The sequence below is a fragment of the Mya arenaria genome, chromosome 9 (assembly GCF_026914265.1).
Source record: "Mya arenaria isolate MELC-2E11 chromosome 9, ASM2691426v1".
In the NCBI taxonomy this organism is placed as follows: domain Eukaryota; kingdom Metazoa; phylum Mollusca; class Bivalvia; order Myida; family Myidae; genus Mya; species Mya arenaria.
In genome coordinates this window covers 63,836,146-63,858,990 of record NC_069130.1, presented here as the reverse complement: position 1 = coordinate 63,858,990, position 22,845 = coordinate 63,836,146, and the positions used below count along the sequence as shown (strand labels likewise).

Here is a 22,845-nt window from a genome sequence, read left to right as displayed (position 1 = left end):
GTCTTGGTATGTGGAACACATGTGGCAAGTTATTTTAAAATCTCTCCATACAAGAGAAAGTTACAGCCCGGACACGACAACCTATACTCTAAGTCCTTATATGCAGCACTCCATTGTGAATAAACACTAAGTGTGACCTTGACCTTTGAGGTAGGGACACGGGTTTTGCACGCGACACGTCATCTTGGTATATGGAACACATGTGGCAAGTTATTTTAAAATCTGTCCATACAAGGGAAAGTTACAGCCCGGACACGACAACCTATACTCTATGTCCTTATATGCAGCACTCCATTGTAAATAAACACTAAGTGTGACCTTGACCTTTGAGGTAGGGACACGGGTCTTGCACGCGACACATCTTCTTGGTATGTGGAACACATGTGGCAAGTTATTTTGAAATCTGTCCATACAAGGGAAAGTTACAGCCCGGACACGACAACCTATACTCTATGTCCTTATATGCAGCACTCCATTGTGAATAAACACTAAGTGTGACCTTGACCTTTGAGGTAGGGACACCGGTCTTGCACGCGACACGTCATCTTGGTATGTGGAACACATGTGGCAAGTTATTTTGAAATCTGTCCATACAAGAGAAAGTAACAGCCCGGACACGACAACCTATACTCTATGTCCTTATATGCAGCACTCCATTGTGAATAAACACTAAGTGTGACCTTGACCTTTGAGGTAGGGACACGGGTCTTGCACGCGACACGTCGTCTTTGTATGTGGTACACATGTGGCAAGTTATTTTAAAATCTGTCCATACAAGGGAAAGTTACAGAGCCAGACGGACGGACGGACGGACGGTGCGATTTTAATATGCCCACCTTCGGGGGCATAAAAATGCAAAAATTTATCACTGAATTAAATATTATAGAAATAGCAATAACAGAGTATAATATAGAACAAGAGCCGTCGTAAGACAGCGGGCTCGACTACGCCGCTTTGACTTAGAATTGAACACAATAACGATGTAATATTTCCAAGTTTGGTCTCTTTATGTCAAACCTAACTAAAATTATTCGATACATAAGGTGACTTTGATGCTGCCCTCCCACCAGCCTGCCCGAAAAATGATGCAAGTCATTCAAATAACTTGATTTCCCATTATGAAAATGTGGTTAAGAATATACAAGTATGCCTTTCAAAAGAAATAAAAAAAAAAATAAAAAAATTTAAGGGCCATAATTTGTATTTAGGGTTAAAATGGAGTTATGTTCCTTGTTGTAAGATGGTCGTAAATAATTTTGAATTTTATTAAGTGCATTGAATGAACGGTATAGAAGTTTTTTTTATTAAAATCCCAACTTGCCCTTAACTTTTACTTGCCTAAAACTTTAACCTAAGTCAATCAGGGGCCATGACTTGTATTAAGGATATGGAGTTATGAAACCTCATTGGGTGATGGTCCTGAACAATTGTGTGAAGTATTATTAAAGTCAATTGAATGAAGGGTATAGAAGTTATTAATAAATATTCCAACCTGCCCTCAAACTTTAACCTAATTTCCATATTCAATCAGGGGCCATAATTTGTATAAAAGATAATATGGAGTTATCTAACCTCATTATGTGATGGCTCTGAACAACTGTGTGAAGTATTAAGTCAATTGAATGAATGGTATTGGAGTTTTAAGTGAAAATCTCAACTTGCCCTAAAACTTTAACCGGACGCCGACGCCAAGCGAGTAGTATAGTCAACCTATTCTTCAAATAGTCGAGCTAATAATGAGCCCCTTGATATATAAGACAATGATTGAGAGCACTTTAAGGTATCTGACCCACAAATAAGCTAGTTTTGTGATAGTTCCGTTAAAAATAAAGCTAAATGTTGATGCCTGTCCATACATAGAGTGTGACAACACCTCCCCCCACCCCCCTTATCATCAAGAGACATTACCGAGCCCGCCAAGGCTCCACCTGCCACTACCATGTATAGGTCTTGTTTTATTATATATCACTAAAAAGGATACACACTAGCTGTTAGTTGTAGATATTCAGCAAACCATGCCATTTTCTGTGACATTGTTAAAATTGAGTCCCAGCCCTGTATGCAATGACGTTTGGTTTGGGCATGTCAGTGGGCCCATGTTTTAAAACAGTGAAAAAAATCGCACTTGACATGATGTTCATATATTTAATGTTTGAAGCAGTGAAAAATCTTTTTTATTTCACTGATAAATCTCTATAAATCACTGCAGCATGTATAAACAATGATATAGCCACTACATCAAGGATCAAGGAACTAGCGTTAATGTTGGAAATGTTGAAATCTCTGAAGATAATATATATATATATATATATATACCAACAGAGTAGTTCATGTAATTAATAACAAATACATATCTCCAGAAATCAGAATATTAATCAAATATCAGTTTCAGAACACCAGGAATTTCAACATCATAACAGTTATCATATGATTCATAATCCTTTTTGACAGAAGTCCTTTCATGATCACATCCATCAATTGAAGCAAAATTTGGGTTTTTAACCGAACAATGTTTATCTTTTGAAAGTGTAAACCTACTTGAGGACAAATGTTCAGTCCTTATTGATGAATCTTTATCAACATCAGAATAGGATGCCGCAAACTCCTGTTGCTGAATTCCTGAAACCAAATGGCCGGCCTGGTCTCCTATTAAATAAATGCTACAAGGCACATTTTCATTTTGAGGTTTGCAATGATCACCAACATCATCTTCATCACAGTGATTATTTTTTTCTTGGGATTTGCTGTTGTCAGCATCACTGCTTTTAGCCGGCTTTTGACAGGATGTAGACTTCCAGCTTCTGTGATTAGCCATAACTTGATGACTTTTAGTATCCCAATGACTCCTGCAGTTAGAATGAACAGTTCCATTCCTATAATGTACAGGTTTTTCTCCATGATTACAATGAGTATCACAAATTTGTTGGGAACATCTTCCTAAGAAGACCCCATTGTCTGAACAACCATCCTCTCCTATGTATCAAGAATTCCCATTAACACCAAACTGTGCCAGCAAACCATCTACATCCTTATTATCACATAACTGGTAGAGCTCAGTCTGTCCCATCAAGGATATGGCCATTCTCAATGTGCTCCAGATATTCTGTGACATCACACTCTGTGGGTCCTTCATTCCGTGGGGGTCCTTCATCCCATGCGATTGTTTTTGCATATTTAAGGCTGTTAAGAAATGTTCAACTGCTTCTCTGAAAGACAAAAATAGTACTTATAATTGGTGTTAAATTGAACAGCTAGATAAAGAACAGCTTTATGTTCTTCAGTTATCTTTACACAAGACAGCATGGAAACCTAATACATAAATGTGTGTGTTGAAAAGTGTGATTCATTGAATAGTAACATTCTGAGGAAGCAAAACATTTAGCTTAATATATGATTGCTTTCCAGATGATTGAATGTTATAATATTTTTTAAAATTACAAGATCATTTTGCAATGGTTTTCTCTTTGAAAAATTAACATGGTCTAACATTTAATTTTTATTAAACCTTTTGCCCTGACAAATTTTACTAGATAAAAGCTTAAGCCTACCTGTGAGCGCCAAGGTTGATGCAGGCGATACCCAGGTTGTACCGAGAGCGTATGAAGCCCGGGGAGAGTTGCAGGGCATTGTGGTAGGCATCTACAGCTTCCTCACTGCGACTACCATTGGCCAGGGTAGCTCCAAGCTTATTCCACAGCAGGGCATCCTGGGTGTAAGAATGTATAAGTAGAATATCGCCTAAGTGTATTTAGGCTTTTCCACACTGCCACAGTTATGATGTCATATATAAATTCACTATAATAGTCACAGCCTATTTTGGACTTTTTTTGAAATTTCTACAGTGCCATTATGATAGTTTCATGTTATGAGAATCAATTATAATAGATAAATCTATGGCACATAGGAACATAAAAAGAGCGTCATGGAGCAAATATCAACACTTGTCTGTTTATTTCAGTCAAAAAAGGGGCATAACTCGACAATTATCGAAGCAAGAACTTAAAAGCCTTGTTCTACATCTGTGATTTGTCTCTCACAACATGTGTGCCAAGTTTTATTTTTATTACTTCCCTAGACCTCTTAAGCTAAAAAAAAATAAGTGTTAACTAAACTCAATACTTGATTACCTTCGGCCTGACTTGTAGTGCAGCAGAGAAGCAGTCAACAGCTTTGTCATACTCTCCGCTGAGGTTAAACAACACTCCCAGACCACTCTGTATATCAGCATCAATCTCGCCAGCTGGGGATCCACGTGCTGCTGCGATATACAGATCCTGTATCTCCTTGTGCTCACCACTGCAGAACACATTCATACAACAGTATAATAGTGGACAATCCTTTAAATAGTGTTGACTTTTCAAGATTCATTATTCTTGCTCTGTACAAAAGTTCACATTTTCATCTATAAATGTTCAAAGTTATTAATGATTCCTTTTAAAAGATTTCAAAGTAATGGGCTAGATAAAGCTGGTTCTTTAAGAAAGTGAACATGAGTGCCCAGATTAAACATTCTTGCAAAGTGCAAAACTACACATCAACATCTATCAAAGTTCAAAGTTTCTGATCCAGACATAACTTGCAGAATAAGAACACTGACAAAAACAGTATGTCTATAAATTTATAATAAAATTAGGAATATTTGTTTAAGTTAACACTTTTAATGCGTTTGGCTTACTGATGGTGACAACATAACGAGGCATTAGGAAAACTAAATCTATAAGGCAGGGGCAGAAGGTTTAACTTGATTACTTACAAACTGACTGTATACCTATCGCTTATTGGTATATTTTGGTGTTTTTTAGGGGAAATAGAAATTACTACTAATTCCTTTAATCAGTAATGGCCAATCACAAACCTTGACACATAAGATGAGACTTTAGGGTGTCTCTCAACTGGTTCTGGAACGAGGTGTGCGTATTTTTCATTGTTTTTGAGCCACAGTCTGAGAGTATGACAGGCATGGGATGCCAGGGACTCATTTGTATAGCTTACAGATAGGCCCATCAGTGCCATCAGATTGCCTGGATTGAGATCTATACATCTGAAAGGTAATATAAGTAGATGAACCATGTAATCAAACAAGATCGTAAGACAGCGCTCTCGACTACGCCGCTTTGACTTAGAATACAATAACGATGTAATAATACCAAGTTTGGTCTCTTTATGTCAAACCTAACTAAAATTATTTGATACATAAGGCCAAAAAAAATTATTTTTTTTGTTTTGGGTAACTTTTTATTTTAGGTAGGGTAGGAAGCGATTTTTTTTTTTTTTTTTTTAAATCTGTCGTAAGTTCAGAGTGTTTCCTTGCACATGGCAGTCTTTCCTACATTGCCTGACTTTGTTTTATCATATAAACAATAATTCTGATCGTCCAATTCGCATTTATCCGCCCTTCATAACTCTCTATTCGCTAACGAATATTTTTTTGCTCAGAAACGGAAAAAAATAGTTAGGGTCGGCGCATTTTTATAGGTAGGGTTGGGTTACCCGAAACAGACATATTTTTTTTTTAGGCCTAAGGTGACTTTGATGCTGCCCTCCCACCAGCCCGCCCAAACAATGACGCAAGTCATTCAAAAACCTTGATTTCCCATTATGAAAATGTGGTTAAGAATATACAAATATGCCCTTCAAAGGAAAAAAATAAAAATTAAAAAGGGCCATAACTTGTATTTAGGCTTAAAACGTAGTTATGTTTCTTGTTGTAAGAAGGTCGTAAATAATTTTGAATTTTATTAAGTATATAATGAACGGTATAGAAGTTTTTTTTTTATTAAAATCCCAACTTGCCCTTAACTTTTACTAGCCTAAAACTTTAACCTAAGTCAATCAGGGGGCATAACTTGTATTAAGGATATGGAGTTATGTAATCTCATTGGGTGATGGTCCTGAACAATTGTGTGAAGTATTAAGTCAATTGAATGAAGGGGATAGAAGTTATTAAACAATATCCCAACCTGCCCTAAAACTTTAACCTAAGTTCCATAGTCAATCAGGGGCCATAATTTGTATAAAAGATAATATGGAGTTATCTAACCTCATTATGTGATGGCTCTGAACATCTGTATGAAGTATTAAGTCAATTGAATGAATAGTATTGGAGTTTTAAGTGAAAATCCCAACTTGCCCTAAAACTTTAACATGCCCTAAAACTTTAACCTAAGTCAATCAGGGGCCATAACTTGTATTAAGGATAATATGGAGTTATGTAACCTCATTGTGGGATGGTCCTGAACAACTGTGTGAAGTATTAAGTCAATTGAACAAAGGATATAGAAGTTATTAGTAAATATTCCAACGTGCCCTAAAACTTTAACCCAAGTTCCATAGTCAATTAGGGGCCATAATCTGTGTAAAGAATAATATGGAGTTATCTAACCTCATCATGTGATGGCCCTGAACAACTGTGTGAATTATTAAGTCAATTGAATGTAGGGTATTGGACTTATAAGTGAAAATCCCAACTTGCCCTAAAACTTGAACCGGACGCCGACGCTGGGGCGAGTAGTATAGTCCACCTATTCTTCGAATAGTCGAGCTCACAAGTAGTATATGGAGCAAACAAGAGAGCCATGGAGCTAACAAGAGAGCCACTTAAGAATCACTTATTGGTAAAGGGGAGAATCACTTACCTGTTGAGGGCAGAATCACTTACTTGTTAAGGGTAGAATCACTTACTTGTTGAGGACAGAATCACTTACCTGTTGAGGGCAGAATCACTTACCTGTTAAGGGTAGAATCACTTACTTGTTGAGGGTAGAATCACTTACTTGTTGAGTGTAGAATCACTTACCTGTTAAGGGTAGAATCACTTACTTGTTGAGGGTAGAATCACTTACTTGTTGAGTGTAGAATCACTTACCTGTTAAGGGTAGAATCACTTACTTGTCGAGGGTAGAATCACTTACCTGTTAAGGGCAGAATCACTTACTTGTTGAGGGCAGAACCACTTACTTGTTAAGGGTAGAATCACTTACTTGTTGAGTGTAGAATCACTTACCTGTTGAGGGCAGAATCACTTACTTGTTGAGGGCAGAATCACTTACTTGTTGAGGGCAGAATCACTTACTTGTTGAGGGTAGAATCACTTACTTGTTGAGGGTAGAATCACTTACTTGTTAAGGGCAGAACCACTTACTTGTCGAGGGCAGAATCACTTACTTGTTGAGGGTAGAATCACTTACTTGTTGAGGGCAGAATCACTTACTTGTTGAGGGCAGAATCACTTACCTGTTGAGGGCAGAATCACTTACCTGTTGAGGGCAGTATCACTTACTTGTTGAGGGTAGAATCACTTACTTGTTGAGGGCAGAATCACTTACTTGTTGAGGGTAGAATCACTTACTTGTTGAGGGTAGAATCACTTACTTGTTGAGGGCAGAATCACTTACTTGTTGAGGGTAGAATCACTTACTTGTTGAGGGCAGAATCACTTACTTGTTGAGGGTAGAATCACTTACTTGTTGAGGGTAGAATCACTTACTTGTTGAGGGTAGAATCACTTACTTGTTGAGGGCAGAATCACTTACTTGTTGAGGGCAGAATCACTTACTTGTTGAGGGCAGTATCACTTACTTGTTGAGGGTAGAATCACTTACTTGTTGAGGGTAGAATCACTTACTTGTTGAGGGCAGTATCACTTACTTGTTAAGGGCAGAATCACTTACTTGTTAAGGGTAGATCACTTACTTGTTGAGGGCAGTATCACTTACTTGTTGAGGGCAGTATCACTTACTTGTTAAGGGCAGAATCACTTACTTGTTAAGGGTAGATCACTTACTTGTTGAGGGCAGTATCACTTACTTGTTGAGGGCAGTATCACTTACTTGTTGAGGGCAGAATCACTTACTTGTTGAGGGCAGTATCACTTACTTGTTGAGGGTAGTATCACTTACTTGTTAAGGGTAGATCACTTACTTGTTGAGGGCAGAATCACTTACTTGTTGAGGGCAGAATCACTTACTTGTTGAGGGTAGAATCACTTACTTGTTGCGGGCAGAATCACTTACTTGTTGAGGGCAGAATCACTTACTTGTTGAGGGTAGAATCACTTACTTGTTGAGGGCAGAATCACTTACTTGTTGAGGGCAGAATCACTTACTTGTTGAGGGCAGAATCACTTACTTGTTGAGGGCAGAATCACTTACCTGTTGAGGGCAGTATCACTTACTTGTTGAGGGTAGAATCACTTACTTGTTGAGGGCAGAATCACTTACTTGTTGAGGGTAGAACCACTTACTTGTTGAGGGCAGAATCACTTACTTGTTGAGGGTAGAATCACTTACTTGTTGAGGGCAGAATCACTTACTTGTTGAGGGCAGAATCACTTACCTGTTGAGGGCAGTATCACTTACTTGTTGAGGGCAGAATCACTTACTTGTTGAGGGCAGAATCACTTACCTGTTGAGGGCAGTATCACTTACTTGTTGAGGGCAGTATCACTAACTTGTTAAGGGCAGAATCACTTACTTGTTGAGGGTAGAATCACTTACTTGTTGAGGGCAGTATCACTTACTTGTTGAGGGCAGTATCACTTACTTGTTGAGGGCAGTATCACTTACTTGTTGAGGGCAGTATCACTAACTTGTTAAGGGCAGAACCACTTACTTGTTGAGGGTAGAATCACTTACTTGTCGAGGGCAGTATCACTTACTTGTTGAGGGCAGTATCACTTACTTGTTGAGGGCAGTATCACTTACTTGTTGAGGGCAGTATCACTTACTTGTTAAGGGCAGAATCACTTACTTGTTGAGGGCAGTATCACTTACTTGTTGAGGGCAGTATCACTTACTTGTTGAGGGTAGAATCACTTACTTGTTGAGGGCAGTATCACTTACTTGTTGAGGGCAGAATCACTTACTTGTTGAGGGCAGAATCACTTACTTGTTGAGGGCAGAATCACTTACTTGTTGAGGGCAGAATCACTTACTTGTTGAGGGTAGAATCACTTACTTGTTAAGGGCAGAATCACTTACTTGTTAAGGGCAGAATCACTTACTTGTTGAGGGCAGAATCACTTACTTGTTGAGGGCAGAATCACTTACTTGTTGAGGGTAGAATCACTTACTTGTTGAGGGTAGAATCACTTACTTGTTGAGGGCAGAATCACTTACTTGTTGAGGGCAGAATCACTTACTTGTTGAGGGCAGAATCACTTACTTGTTGAGGGTAGAATCACTTACTTGTTAAGGGCAGAATCACTTACTTGTTAAGGGCAGAATCACTTACTTGTTGAGGGTAGAATCACTTACTTGTTGAGGGCAGAATCACTTACTTGTTGAGGGCAGAACCACTTACTTGTTGAGGGCAGTATCACTTACTTGTTGAGGGTAGAATCACTTACTTGTTGAGGGCAGAATCACTTACTTGTTGAGGGCAGAATCACTTACTTGTTGAGGGCAGAATCACTTACTTGTTGAGGGCAGTATCACTTACTTGTTGAGGGCAGTATCACTTACTTGTTAAGGGCAGAATCACTTACCTGTTGAGGGCAGAACCATTAACTTGTTAAGGGCAGTATCACTAACTTGTTAAGGGCAGAATCACTTACTTGTTGAGGGCAGAATCACTTACTTGTTGAGGGCAGAATCACTTACTTGTTGAGGGTAGAATCACTTACTTGTTGAGGGCAGTATCACTTACTTGTTGAGGGTAGAATCACTTACTTGTTGAGGGCAGTATCACTTACTTGTTGAGGGCAGTATCACTTACTTGTTAAGGGCAGAATCACTTACTTGTTGAGGGTAGAATCACTTACTTGTTGAGGGCAGTATCACTTACTTGTTGAGGGCAGAATCACTTACTTGTTGAGGGCAGTATCACTTACTTGTTGAGGGCAGTATCACTTACTTGTTAAGGGCAGAATCACTTACTTGTTGAGGGCAGTATCACTAACTTGTTAAGGGCAGAATCACTTACTTGTTGAGGGCAGAATCACTTACTTGTCGAGGGCAGTATCACTTACTTGTTGAGGGCAGAATCACTAACTTGTTGAGGGCAGTATCACTTACTTGTTAAGGGCAGAATCACTTACTTGTTGAGGGTAGAATCACTTACTTGATAAGGGCAGAATCACTTACCTGTTAAGGGCAGAATCACTTACTTGTTAAGGGCAGAATCACTTACCTGTCGAGTGTAGAATCACTTACTTGTTGAGGGTAGAATCACTTACTTGTTGCGGGCAGAATCACTTACTTGTTGAGGGCAGAATCACTTACTTGTTGAGGGTAGAATCACTTACTTGTTGAGGGCAGAATCACTTACTTGTTGAGGGCAGAATCACTTACTTGTTGAGGGCAGAACCACTTACTTGTTGAGGGCAGTATCACTTACTTGTTGAGGGCAGAATCACTTACTTGTTGAGGGCAGAATCACTTTCTTGTTGAGGGCAGAATCACTAACTTGTTAAGGGCAGAACCACTTACTTGTCGAGGGCAGAATCACTTACTTGTTGAGGGTAGAATCACTTACTTGTTGAGGGCAGAATCACTTACTTGTTGAGGGCAGAATCACTTACTTGTTGAGGGCAGAATCACTTACCTGTCGAGTGTAGAATCACTTACTTGTTGAGGGTAGAATCACTTACTTGTTGCGGGCAGAATCACTTACTTGTTGAGGGCAGAATCACTTTCTTGTTGAGGGCAGAATCACTTACTTGTTGAGGGCAGAACCACTTACTTGTTGAGGGCAGAATCACTTACTTGTTGAGGGCAGAATCACTTACTTGTTGAGGGCAGTATCACTTACTTGTTGAGGGCAGAATCACTTACTTGTTGAGGGCAGAATCACTTTCTTGTTGAGGGCAGAATCACTAACTTGTTAAGGGCAGAACCACTTACTTGTCGAGGGCAGAATCACTTACTTGTTGAGGGTAGAATCACTTACTTGTTGAGGGCAGAATCACTTACTTGTTGAGGGCAGAATCACTTACTTGTTGAGGGCAGAATCACTTACTTGTTGAGGGTAGAATCACTTACTTGTTGAGGGCAGAATCACTTACTTGTTGAGGGCAGAATCACTTACTTGTTGAGGGTAGAATCACTTACCTGTTAAGGGCAGAATCACTTACTTGTTGAGGGCAGAATCACTTACTTGTTGAGGGCAGAACCACTAACTTGTTGAGGGCAGAATCACTTACTTGTTGAGGGTAGAATCACTTACTTGTTGAGGGCAGAATCACTTACTTGTTGAGGGCAGAATCACTTACTTGTTGAGGGCAGAACCACTTACTTGTTGAGGGCAGAATCACTTACTTGTTGAGGGCAGAATCACTTACTTGTTGAGGGTAGAATCACTTACTTGTTGAGGGTAGAATCACTAACTTGTTGAGGGCAGAATCACTTACCTGTTGAGGGCAGAATCACTTACTTGTTGAGGGCAGAATCACTTACTTGTTGAGGGCAGAATCACTTACTTGTTGAGGGCAGAATCACTAACTTGTTAAGGGCAGAATCACTTACTTGTTAAGGGTAGATCACTTACTTGTTGAGGGTAGAATCACTTACTTGTTGAGGGTAGAATCACTTACCTGTTGAGGGCAGTATCACTTACTTGTTGAGGGTAGATCACTTACTTGTTGAGGGCAGAATCACTTACCTGTTGAGGGCAGAATCACTTACTTGTTAAGGGTAGATCACTTACTTGTTGAGGGCAGAATCACTTACCTGTTGAGGGCAGTATCACTTACTTGTTGAGGGCAGAATCACTTACCTGTTGAGGGCAGTATCACTTACTTGTTGAGGGCAGAATCACTTACTTGTTGAGGGCAGAATCACTTACCTGTTGAGGGCAGAATCACTTACTTGTTGAGGGTAGAATCACTTACTTGTTAAGGGCAGAATCACTTACTTGTTGAGGGCAGAATCACTTACTTGTTGAGGGCAGAATCACTTACTTGTTGAGGGCAGTATCACTTACTTGTTGAGGGTAGAATCACTTACTTGTTGAGGGCAGAATCACTTACTTGTTAAGGGCAGAATCACTTACTTGTTGAGGGCAGAATCACTTACTTGTTGAGGGCAGAATCACTTACTTGTTGAGGGCAGAATCACTTACTTGTTGAGGGTAGAATCACTTACTTGTTGAGGGCAGAATCACTTACTTGTTGAGGGCAGAATCACTTACTTGTTAAGGGTAGATCACTTACTTGTTGAGGGCAGAATCACTTACTTGTTGAGGGTAGAATCACTTACTTGTTGAGGGCAGAATCACTTACTTGTTGAGGGCAGAATCACTTACTTGTTGAGGGCAGAATCACTTACTTGTTGAGGGCAGAATCACTTACTTGTTGAGGGTAGAATCACTTACTTGTTGAGGGCAGAATCACTTACTTGTTGAGGGCAGAATCACTTACTTGTTGAGGGCAGAATCACTTACTTGTTGAGGGCAGAATCACTTACTTGTTGAGGGTAGAATCACTTACCTGTTAAGGGCAGAATCACTTACTTGTTGAGGGTAGAATCACTTACTTGTTGAGGGCAGAATCACTTACCTGTTAAGGGCAGAATCACTTACTTGTTGAGGGCAGAATCACTTACTTGTTGAGGGCAGAATCACTTACTTGTTGAGGGCAGAATCACTTACTTGTTAAGGGTAGAATCACTTACTTGTTGAGGGCAGAATCACTTACCTGTTAAGGGCAGAATCACTTACTTGTTGAGGGCAGAATCACTTACCTGTTGAGGGCAGAATCACTTACTTGTTGAGGGCAGAATCACTTACCTGTTGAGGGCAGAATCACTTACTTGTTAAGGGCAGAATCACTTACTTGTTGAGGGCAGAATCACTTACCTGTTGAGGGCAGAATCACTTACTTGTTGAGGGCAGAATCACTTACTTGTTAAGGGCAGAATCACTTACTTGTTGAGGGCAGAATCACTTACCTGTTAAGGGCAGAATCACTTACTTGTTGAGGGCAGAATCACTTACCTGTTGAGGGCAGAATCACTTACCTGTTAAGGGCAGAATCACTTACTTGTTGAGGGCAGAATCACTTACCTGTTGAGGGCAGAATCACTTACTTGTTGAGGGCAGAATCACTTACTTGTTAAGGGTAGAATCACTTACTTGTTGAGGGCAGAATCACTTACCTGTTAAGGGCAGAATCACTTACTTGTTGAGGGCAGAATCACTTACCTGTTGAGGGCAGAATCACTTACTTGTTGAGGGCAGTATCACTTACTTGTTGAGGGTAGAATCACTTACTTGTTGAGGGCAGAATCACTTACTTGTTGAGGGCAGAATCACTTACTTGTTAAGGGTAGATCACTTACTTGTTGAGGGCAGAATCACTTACTTGTTAAGGGTAGAATCACTTACTTGTTGAGGGTAGAATCACTTACTTGTTGAGGGCAGAATCACTTACCTGTTAAGGGCAGAATCACTTACTTGTTGAGGGTAGAATCACTTACTTGTTAAGGGTAGATCACTTACTTGTTGAGGGCAGAATCACTTACTTGTTGAGGGTAGAATCACTTACTTGTTGAGGGCAGAATCACTTACTTGTTAAGGGTAGATCACTTACTTGTTGAGGGCAGTATCACTTACTTGTTGAGGGCAGAATCACTTACTTGTTGAGGGTAGAATCACTTACTTGTTGAGGGCAGAATCACTTACTTGTTGAGGGCAGAATCACTTACTTGTTGAGGGTAGAATCACTTACTTGTTGAGGGCAGTATCACTTACTTGTTGAGGGCAGAATCACTTACTTGTTGAGGGTAGAATCACTTACTTGTTAAGGGCAGAATCACTTACTTGTTGAGGGTAGAATCACTTACTTGTTGAGGGCAGTATCACTTACTTGTTGAGGGCAGAATCACTTACCTGTTAAGGGCAGAATCACTTACTTGTTGAGGGCAGAAGCACTTACCTGTTGAGGGCAGAATCACTTACTTGTTGAGGGTAGAATCACTTACTTGATAAGGGCAGAATCACTTACCTGTTAAGGGCAGAATCACTTACTTGTTAAGGGCAGAATCACTTACCTGTCGAGTGTAGAATCACTTACTTGTTGAGGGTAGAATCACTTACTTGTTGCGGGCAGAATCACTTACTTGTTGAGGGCAGAACCACTTACTTGTTGAGGGCAGAATCACTTACTTGTTGAGGGCAGAATCACTAACTTGTTGAGGGCAGTATCACTTACTTGTTGAGGGCAGAATCACTTACTTGTTGAGGGCAGAATCACTAACTTGTTAAGGGCAGTATCACTTACTTGTTGAGGGCAGAATCACTTACTTGTTGAGGGCAGAATCACTTTCTTGTTGAGGGCAGAATCACTAACTTGTTAAGGGCAGAACCACTTACTTGTCGAGGGCAGAATCACTTACTTGTTGAGGGTAGAATCACTTACTTGTTGAGGGCAAAATCACTTACTTGTTGAGGGCAGAATCACTTACTTGTTGAGGGCAGAATCACTTACTTGTTGAGGGTAGAATCACTTACTTGTTGAGGGTAGAATCACTTACTTGTTGAGGGTAGAATCACTTACTTGTTGAGGGTAGAATCACTTACTTGTTGAGGGCAGAATCACTTACTTGTTGAGGGTAGAATCACTTACTTGTTGAGGGTAGAATCACTTACTTGTTGAGGGTAGAATCACTTACTTGTTGAGGGCAGAATCACTTACTTGTTGAGGGTAGAATCACTTACTTGTTGAGGGTAGATCACTTACTTGTTGAGGGTAGAATCACTTACTTGTTGAGGGCAGAATCACTTACTTGTTGAGGGCAGAATCACTTACTTGTTGAGGGTAGAATCACTTACTTGTTGAGGGTAGAATCACTTACTTGTTGAGGGCAGAATCACTTACTTGTTGAGGGTAGAATCACTTACTTGTTGAGGGCAGAATCACTTACTTGTTGAGGGCAGAATCACTTACTTGTTGAGGGTAGAATCACTTACCTGTTAAGGGCAGAATCACTTACTTGTTGAGGGCAGAACCACTAACTTGTTGAGGGCAGAATCACTTACTTGTTGAGGGTAGAATCACTTACTTGTTGAGGGCAGAATCACTTACTTGTTGAGGGCAGTATCACTTACTTGTTGAGGGCAGAATCACTTACTTGTTGAGGGCAGAATCACTTACCTGTTGAGGGCAGTATCACTTACTTGTTGAGGGCAGAATCACTTACTTGTTGAGGGCAGTATCACTTACTTGTTGAGGGCAGTATCACTTACTTGTTGAGGGCAGAATCACTTACTTGTTGAGGGCAGAATCACTTACTTGTTGAGGGTAGAATCACTTACTTGTTGAGGGCAGAATCACTTACTTGTTGAGGGCAGAATCACTTACTTGTTAAGGGTAGATCACTTACTTGTTGAGGGCAGAATCACTTACTTGTTGAGGGCAGAATCACTTACTTGTTGAGGGCAGAATCACTTACTTGTTGAGGGCAGAATCACTTACTTGTTGAGGGTAGAATCACTTACTTGTTGAGGGTAGAATCACTTACTTGTTGAGGGCAGAATCACTTACTTGTTGAGGGCAGAATCACTTACCTGTTGAGGGCAGTATCACTTACTTGTTGAGGGCAGAATCACTTACTTGTTGAGGGCAGTATCACTTACTTGTTAAGGGCAGTATCACTTACTTGTTGAGGGCAGAATCACTTACTTGTTGAGGGCAGTATCACTTACTTGTTGAGGGCAGAATCACTTACTTGTTGAGGGCAGAATCACTTACTTGTTGAGGGTAGAATCACTTACTTGTTGAGGGCAGAATCACTTACTTGTTGATGGCAGAATCACTTACTTGTTAAGGGTAGATCACTTACTTGTTGAGGGCAGAATCACTTACTTGTTGAGGGCAGAATCACTTACTTGTTGAGGGCAGAATCACTTACTTGTTGAGGGCAGAATCACTTACTTGTTAAGGGTAGATCACTTACTTGTTGAGGGCAGAATCACTTACTTGTTGAGGGCAGAATCACTTACTTGTTGAGGGCAGAATCACTTACTTGTTGATGGCAGTATCACTTACTTGTTAAGGGTAGATCACTTACTTGTTGAGGGCAGAATCACTTACTTGTTGAGGGCAGAATCACTTACTTGTTGAGGGTAGAATCACTTACTTGTTGAGGGCAGAATCACTTACTTGTTGAGGGTAGATCACTTACTTGTTAAGGGTAGAATCACTTACTTGTTAAGGGTAGATCACTTACTTGTTGAGGGCAGAATCACTTACTTGTTGAGGGCAGAACCACTTACTTGTTGAGGGTAGAATCACTTACTTGTTGAGGGCAGTATCACTTACTTGTTGAGGGCAGAATCACTTACTTGTTGAGGGCAGTATCACTTACTTGTTGAGGGCAGAATCACTTACTTGTTGAGGGCAGAATCACTTACTTGTTAAGGGTAGATCACTTACTTGTTGAGGGCAGAATCACTTACTTGTTGAGGGCAGAACCACTTACTTGTTGAGGGTAGAATCACTGACTTGTTGAGGGCAGTATCACTTACTTGTTGAGGGCAGAATCACTTACTTGTTGAGGGCAGAATCACTTACTTGTTGAGGGCAGTATCACTTACTTGTTAAGGGCAGAATCACTTACTTGTTGAGGGCAGAACCACTTACTTGTTGAGGGCAGAATCACTTACTTGTTGAGGGCAGAATCACTTACTTGTTGAGGGCAGAATCACTTACTTGTTGAGGGCAGAATCACTTACTTGTTGAGGGCAGAATCACTTACTTGTTAAGGGCAGAATCACTTACTTGTTGAGGGCAGAATCACTTACTTGTTGAGGGCAGAATCACTTACTTGTTGAGGGCAGAATCACTTACTTGTTGAGGGCAGAATCACTTACTTGTTGAGGGCAGAATCACTTACTTGTTGAGGGTAGAATCACTTACTTGTTGAGGGCAGTATCACTTACTTGTTGAGGGTAGAATCACTTACTTGTTGAGGGCAGAATCACTTACTTGTTGAGGGCAGAATCACTTACTTGTTGAGGGCAGAATCACTTACTTGTTGAGGGCAGTATCACTTACTTGTTGAGGGCAGTATCACTTACTTGTTGAGGGCAGAATCACTTACTTGTTAAGGGTAGAATCACTTACTTGTTGAGGGCAGAATCACTTACTTGTTGAGGGCAGAATCACTTACTTGTTGAGGGTAGAATCACTTACTTGTTGAGGGCAGAATCACTTACTTGTTGAGGGCAGAATCACTTACTTGTTGAGGGCAGAATCACTTACTTGTTGAGGGCAGTATCACTTACTTGTTGAGGGTAGTATCACTTACTTGTTGAGGGCAGTATCACTTACTTGTTGAGGGCAGAATCACTTACTTGTTAAGGGTAGATCACTTACTTGTTGAGGGTAGAATCACTTACTTGTTAAGGGTAGATCACTTACTTGTTGAGGGCAGAATCACTTACTTGTTGAGGGCAGAATCACTTACTTGTTAAGGGTAGATCACTTACTTGTTGAGGGCAGAATCACTTACTTGTTAAGGGTAGATCACTTACTTGTTGAGGGCAGAATCACTTACTTGTTGAGGGTAGAATCACTTACTTGTTGAGGGCAGTATCACTTACTTGTTGAGGGCAGAATCACTTACTTGTTGAGGGTAGTATCACTTACTTGTTGAGGGCAGTATCACTTACTTGTTGAGGGCAGAATCACTTACTTGTTGAGGGTAGTATCACTTACTTGTTGAGGGCAGAATCACTTACTTGTTAAGGGTAGATCACTTACTTGTTGAGGGCAGAATCACTTACTTGTTGAGGGCAGAATCACTTACTTGTTGAGGGCAGAATCACTTACTTGTTGAGGGTAGAATCACTTACTTGTTGAGGGCAGAATCACTTACTTGTTGAGGGCAGAATCACTTACTTGTTAAGGGTAGATCACTTACTTGTTGAGGGCAGAATCACTTACTTGTTGAGGGCAGAATCACTTACTTGTTAAGGGTAGATCACTTACTTGTTGAGGGTAGAATCACTTACTTGTTAAGGGTAGATCACTTACTTGTTGAGGGCAGAATCACTTACTTGTTGAGGGCAGAATCACTTACTTGTTAAGGGTAGATCACTTACTTGTTGAGGGCAGAATCACTTACTTGTTAAGGGTAGATCACTTACTTGTTGAGGGCAGAATCACTTACTTGTTGAGGGTAGAATCACTTACTTGTTGAGGGCAGAATCACTTACTTGTTGAGGGTAGAATCACTTACTTGTTAAGGGTAGATCACTTACTTGTTGAGGGCAGAATCACTTACTTGTTGAGGGCAGAATCACTTACTTGTTAAGGGTAGATCACTTACTTGTTGAGGGCAGAATCACTTACTTGTTGAGGGCAGAATCACTTACTTGTTGAGGGTAGAATCACTTACTTGTTAAGGGCAGAATCACTTACTTGTTAAGGGCAGAATCACTTACTTGTTGAGGGCAGAATCACTTACTTGTTGAGGGCAGAATCACTTACTTGTTGAGGGCAGAATCACTTACTTGTTGAGGGTAGAATCACTTACTTGTTGAGGGCAGAATCACTTACTTGTTGAGGGCAGAATCACTTACCTGTTGAGGGCAGTATCACTAACTTGTTGAGGGCAGAATCACTTACTTGTTGAGGGCAGAATCACTTACTTGTTGAGGGCAGAACCACTTACTTGTTGAGGGCAGAATCACTTACTTGTTGAGGGTAGAATCACTTACTTGTTAAGGGCAGAATCACTTACTTGTTGAGGGCAGAATCACTTACCTGTTGAGGGCAGTATCACTTACTTGTTGAGGGCAGTATCACTTACTTGTTGAGGGTAGAATCACTTACTTGTTGAGGGCAGAATCACTTACTTGTTAAGGGCAGAATCACTTACTTGTTGAGGGCAGAACCACTTACTTGTTGAGGGCAGAATCACTTACTTGTTGAGGGTAGAATCACTTACTTGTTGAGGGCAGAATCACTTACTTGTTGAGGGCAGAATCACTTACTTGTTGAGGGCAGAACCACTTACTTGTTGAGGGCAGAACCACTTACTTGTTGAGGGCAGTATCACTTACTTGTTGAGGGTAGAATCACTTACTTGTTGAGGGCAGAATCACTTACTTGTTGAGGGCAGAATCACTTACTTGTTGAGGGCAGAACCACTTACTTGTTGAGGGCAGAATCACTTACTTGTTGAGGGTAGAATCACTTACTTGTTAAGGGCAGAATCACTTACTTGTTGAGGGCAGAATCACTTACCTGTTGAGGGTAGAATCACTTACTTGTTGAGGGCAGAATCACTTACTTGTTGAGGGCAGAATCACTTACTTGTTAAGGGTAGAATCACTTACCTGTTGAGGGCAGTATCACTTACCTGTTGAGGGCAGAATCACTTACTTGTTGAGGGCAGAATCACTTACTTGTTGAGGGCAGAATCACTTACCTGTTGAGGGCAGAATCACTTACTTGTTGAGGGCAGAATCACTTACTTGTTGAGGGCAGAATCACTTACTTGTTGAGGGCAGAATCACTTACTTGTTGAGGGCAGAATCACTTACCTGTTGAGGGTAGAATCACTTACCTGTTGAGGGCAGTATCACTTACTTGTTGAGGGCAGAATCACTTACTTGTTGAGGGTAGAATCACCTACTTGTTAAGGGCAGAATCACTTACTTGTTGAGGGCAGAATCACTTACTTGTTGAGGGCAGAATCACTTACTTGTTAAGGGTAGATCACTTACTTGTTAAGGGCAGTATCACTTACTTGTTAAGGGTAGATCACTTACTTGTTAAGGACAGAATCACTTACTTGTTAAGAGCAGCAATTGCAGCTGGTTCTTGTTCATTCTCTGCCTGTGATGTCCCTAAATATTGCCATGCCTAAACAAAGAAGATAAAACTGTCAATGACTAGAGCTTGAAAGATTCTCACACATTGGTCAAGTGTTTAGCAATTACGAAAAATGGGATACTGTTCAAGGGAGTTTGAAAGTAAATTACTCAATAGAAATGAACTAAAATTTCCAAAATTGAGAAACTTACAGCATATTTGATAACCTGGCTCCTTTGAAAGTTAAATCCAATATGCTACAAGTTTCAAAATTTAATATAATTATTTAAAATATCAAAACCAGGTGACAATGTAAGATTAAAACTCACATTTTTGTAAGTCTCGATTAGTGAATTAAGCATGTTTTAGATGCAAATTCTTTCATATCTTATTAGAATAGTGATACAATAGTGGACATATTTTAGTGTTTGAGAGACTTTGACTTCCACATTTCAGAGATATTATCTATGGAAAAGAAAGCTCATACCTTTGCTATAAATGTGTGTTTAATCAATGCATATATAAATTTTCTTTACTGTTTCAAAGATTTAACAGTTAAATTTATACCTTTTGTATAGACAATAGTTTGACATTTAACATTCAAAATTCAACTACTGGTAATCATATGTCATCTTACTACAACTGCCTATAGAGCTCTTTCAAAGCCAAATATGTACATCAAATAACCAATGCCTCAAATATGGACTAATATCAAAAGTTGACTTTGGCTTATATATTTTTAAAACACTAATGCTTCAAGAACCAATGAAATTGGCTAAAAACAATTGTTGAAATTATTAAATTGAATGTGAGTTATACCTCCGCATGTTCAGGGTCTTTTTTCACAGCAGCTTCAAACAACAGGACAGCATTTGGAATGTCACCCTGTTGGAGTCTCTCAAGTCCAGCTTGGAAAGGATCAGGGTGGTTTATCAGTGGATTGTCTTCTTCAAATCTGTACTCCTGTAATACAGCTAATGATTATATACACCTGTACACGACAAGTCCATCATCGAGCATACAATTTATTATATGCTGACTGGTGGTTCATGGAAATTTATCAGTGAAACATATTGAAAACTATTTATTATTATTAATGACAAACAATTTCATGTCATTTTAATGAGTTTAGAACATACACTAACAAGAACACTGCAGTGTGAACACCATCACTGGTCTGGTCTTGTCGAAAAGTAGAAAAAAATAAGGCATAACTCAACAATCATCAAAGATAGGGTTATGTGCCCTGCTATTAACCAGGATGTGCAAATTGTCTCTGGCAACATGTGTACCAAGTTTGATTTGAATATCTTGAACAGTATTTGAGTAATGGGCAAGTTTTTACTCAGCACCTACTACAGCACCATCAGGGTTATGACAACAATACCTAGACTTGTTGTCTTCAAAACTCAGACAAACTAGACAGAAGAATCGTTCGTTTCAGCGAAATATAAAAAAATACTTCATCTTGTGAGCACTTGCTTATTCTGCTTACAGGTATATTAATATAAGTATAAAACAAGAGCTGTCACAGTATGTGACGAATGCCCCCGAATGTGACATTGACCTACGAACAAGGTCAGTACATGAAAAGTTGATCTTGCCTTTACGTGTCAAATACATAATTATGGCAAGTTATTTTAAATTGCCTCTGAACATAAAAAAATACCACCCATACATGACAACCTACACCGTTATGTCCTTATATTGAGAATTCCCTTGTGAATAAACACTTAGTGTATCTTTCACCTTAGAGGTAGGGACATGGGTGTTGCACACAACACGTCGTCTTGGTATGTGGAACACATGCGGCAAGATATTTTAAAATCTGTCCATACGAGGGAAAGTTACAGCCCGGACACGACAACCTATACCCCATGTCCTTGTATGCAGCACTCCATTGTGAATAAACACTAAGTGTGACCTTGACCTTTGAGGAAGGGACACGGGTCTTGCACGCGACACGTCGTCTTGGTATGTGGAACACATGTGGCAAGTTATTTTAAAATCTGTCCATACAAGGGAAAGTTACAGCCCGGACACGACAACCTATACTCTATGTCCATATATGCAGCACTCCATTGTGAATAAACACTAAGTGTGACCTTGACCTTTGAGGCAGGGACAAGGGTCTTGCACGCGACACGTCGTCTTGGTATGTGGAACACATGTGGCAAGTTATTTTAAAATCTGTCCATACAAGGGAAAGTTACATCCCGGACACGACAACCTATACTATATGTCCTTATATGCAGCACTCCATTGTAAATAAACACTAAGTGTGACCTTGACCTTTGAGGTAGGGACACAAGTCTTACACGCGACACGTCGTCTTGGTATGTGGAACACATGTGGCAAGTTATTTTAAAATCTGTCCATACAAGAGAAAGTTACAGCCCGGACACGACAACCTATACTCTATGTCCTTATATGCAGCACTCCATTGTGAATAAACACTAAGTGTGACCTTGACCTTTGAGGTAGGGACACGGGTTTTGCACGCGACATGTCGTCTTGGTATGTGGTACACATTTGGCAAGTTATTTTAAAATCTGTCCATACAAGGGAAAGTTACAGCCCGGACACGACAACCTATACTCTATGTCCTTATATGCAGCACTCCATTGTGAATAAACACTAAGTGTGACCTTGACCTTTGAGGTAGGGACACGGGTCTTGCAGGCGACACGCCGTCTTGGTATGTGGAACACATGTGGCAAGTTATTTTAAAATCTGTCCATACAAGAGAAAGTAACAGCCCGGACACGACAACCTATACTCTATGTCCTTATATGCAGCACTCCATTGTGAATAAACACTAAGTGTGACCTTGACCTTTGAGGTAGGGACACGGGTCTTGCAAGCGACACGTCGTCTTGGTATGTGGAACACATGTGGCAAGTTATTTTAAAATCTGTCCATACAAGGGAAAGTTACAGCCTGGACACGACAACCTATACTCTATGTCCTTATATGCAGCACTCCATTGTGAATAAACACTAAGTGTGACCTTGACCTTTGAGGTAGGGACACGGGTCTTGCACGCGACACGTCGTCTTGGTATGTGGTACACATGTGGCAAGTTATTT

General features: G+C 40.1%; 1 protein-coding gene across 2 annotated transcripts in view; it reads right to left on the bottom strand.

Annotated features, from left to right (window-relative positions):
- Positions 1–30: 30 nt before the first annotated feature.
- The window catches only part of LOC128203188 (peroxisomal targeting signal 1 receptor-like), a 32,879-nt gene continuing 10,064 nt past the window's right edge, over positions 31–22,845 (bottom strand). For both annotated transcript variants that reach the window (XM_052904489.1, XM_052904490.1), the window contains 6 exons: positions 20,576–20,719; positions 19,737–19,807; positions 4,856–5,041; positions 4,128–4,296; positions 3,549–3,706; positions 31–3,206 (listed from right to left, as the gene is read on the bottom strand). In XM_052904489.1, the coding sequence (XP_052760449.1) occupies positions 2,981–3,206; positions 3,549–3,706; positions 4,128–4,296; positions 4,856–5,041; positions 19,737–19,807; positions 20,576–20,719 (954 nt within the window). In that variant the 3' untranslated portion in view covers positions 31–2,980. The remainder of the gene's footprint in view (positions 3,207–3,548; positions 3,707–4,127; positions 4,297–4,855; positions 5,042–19,736; positions 19,808–20,575; positions 20,720–22,845) is intronic.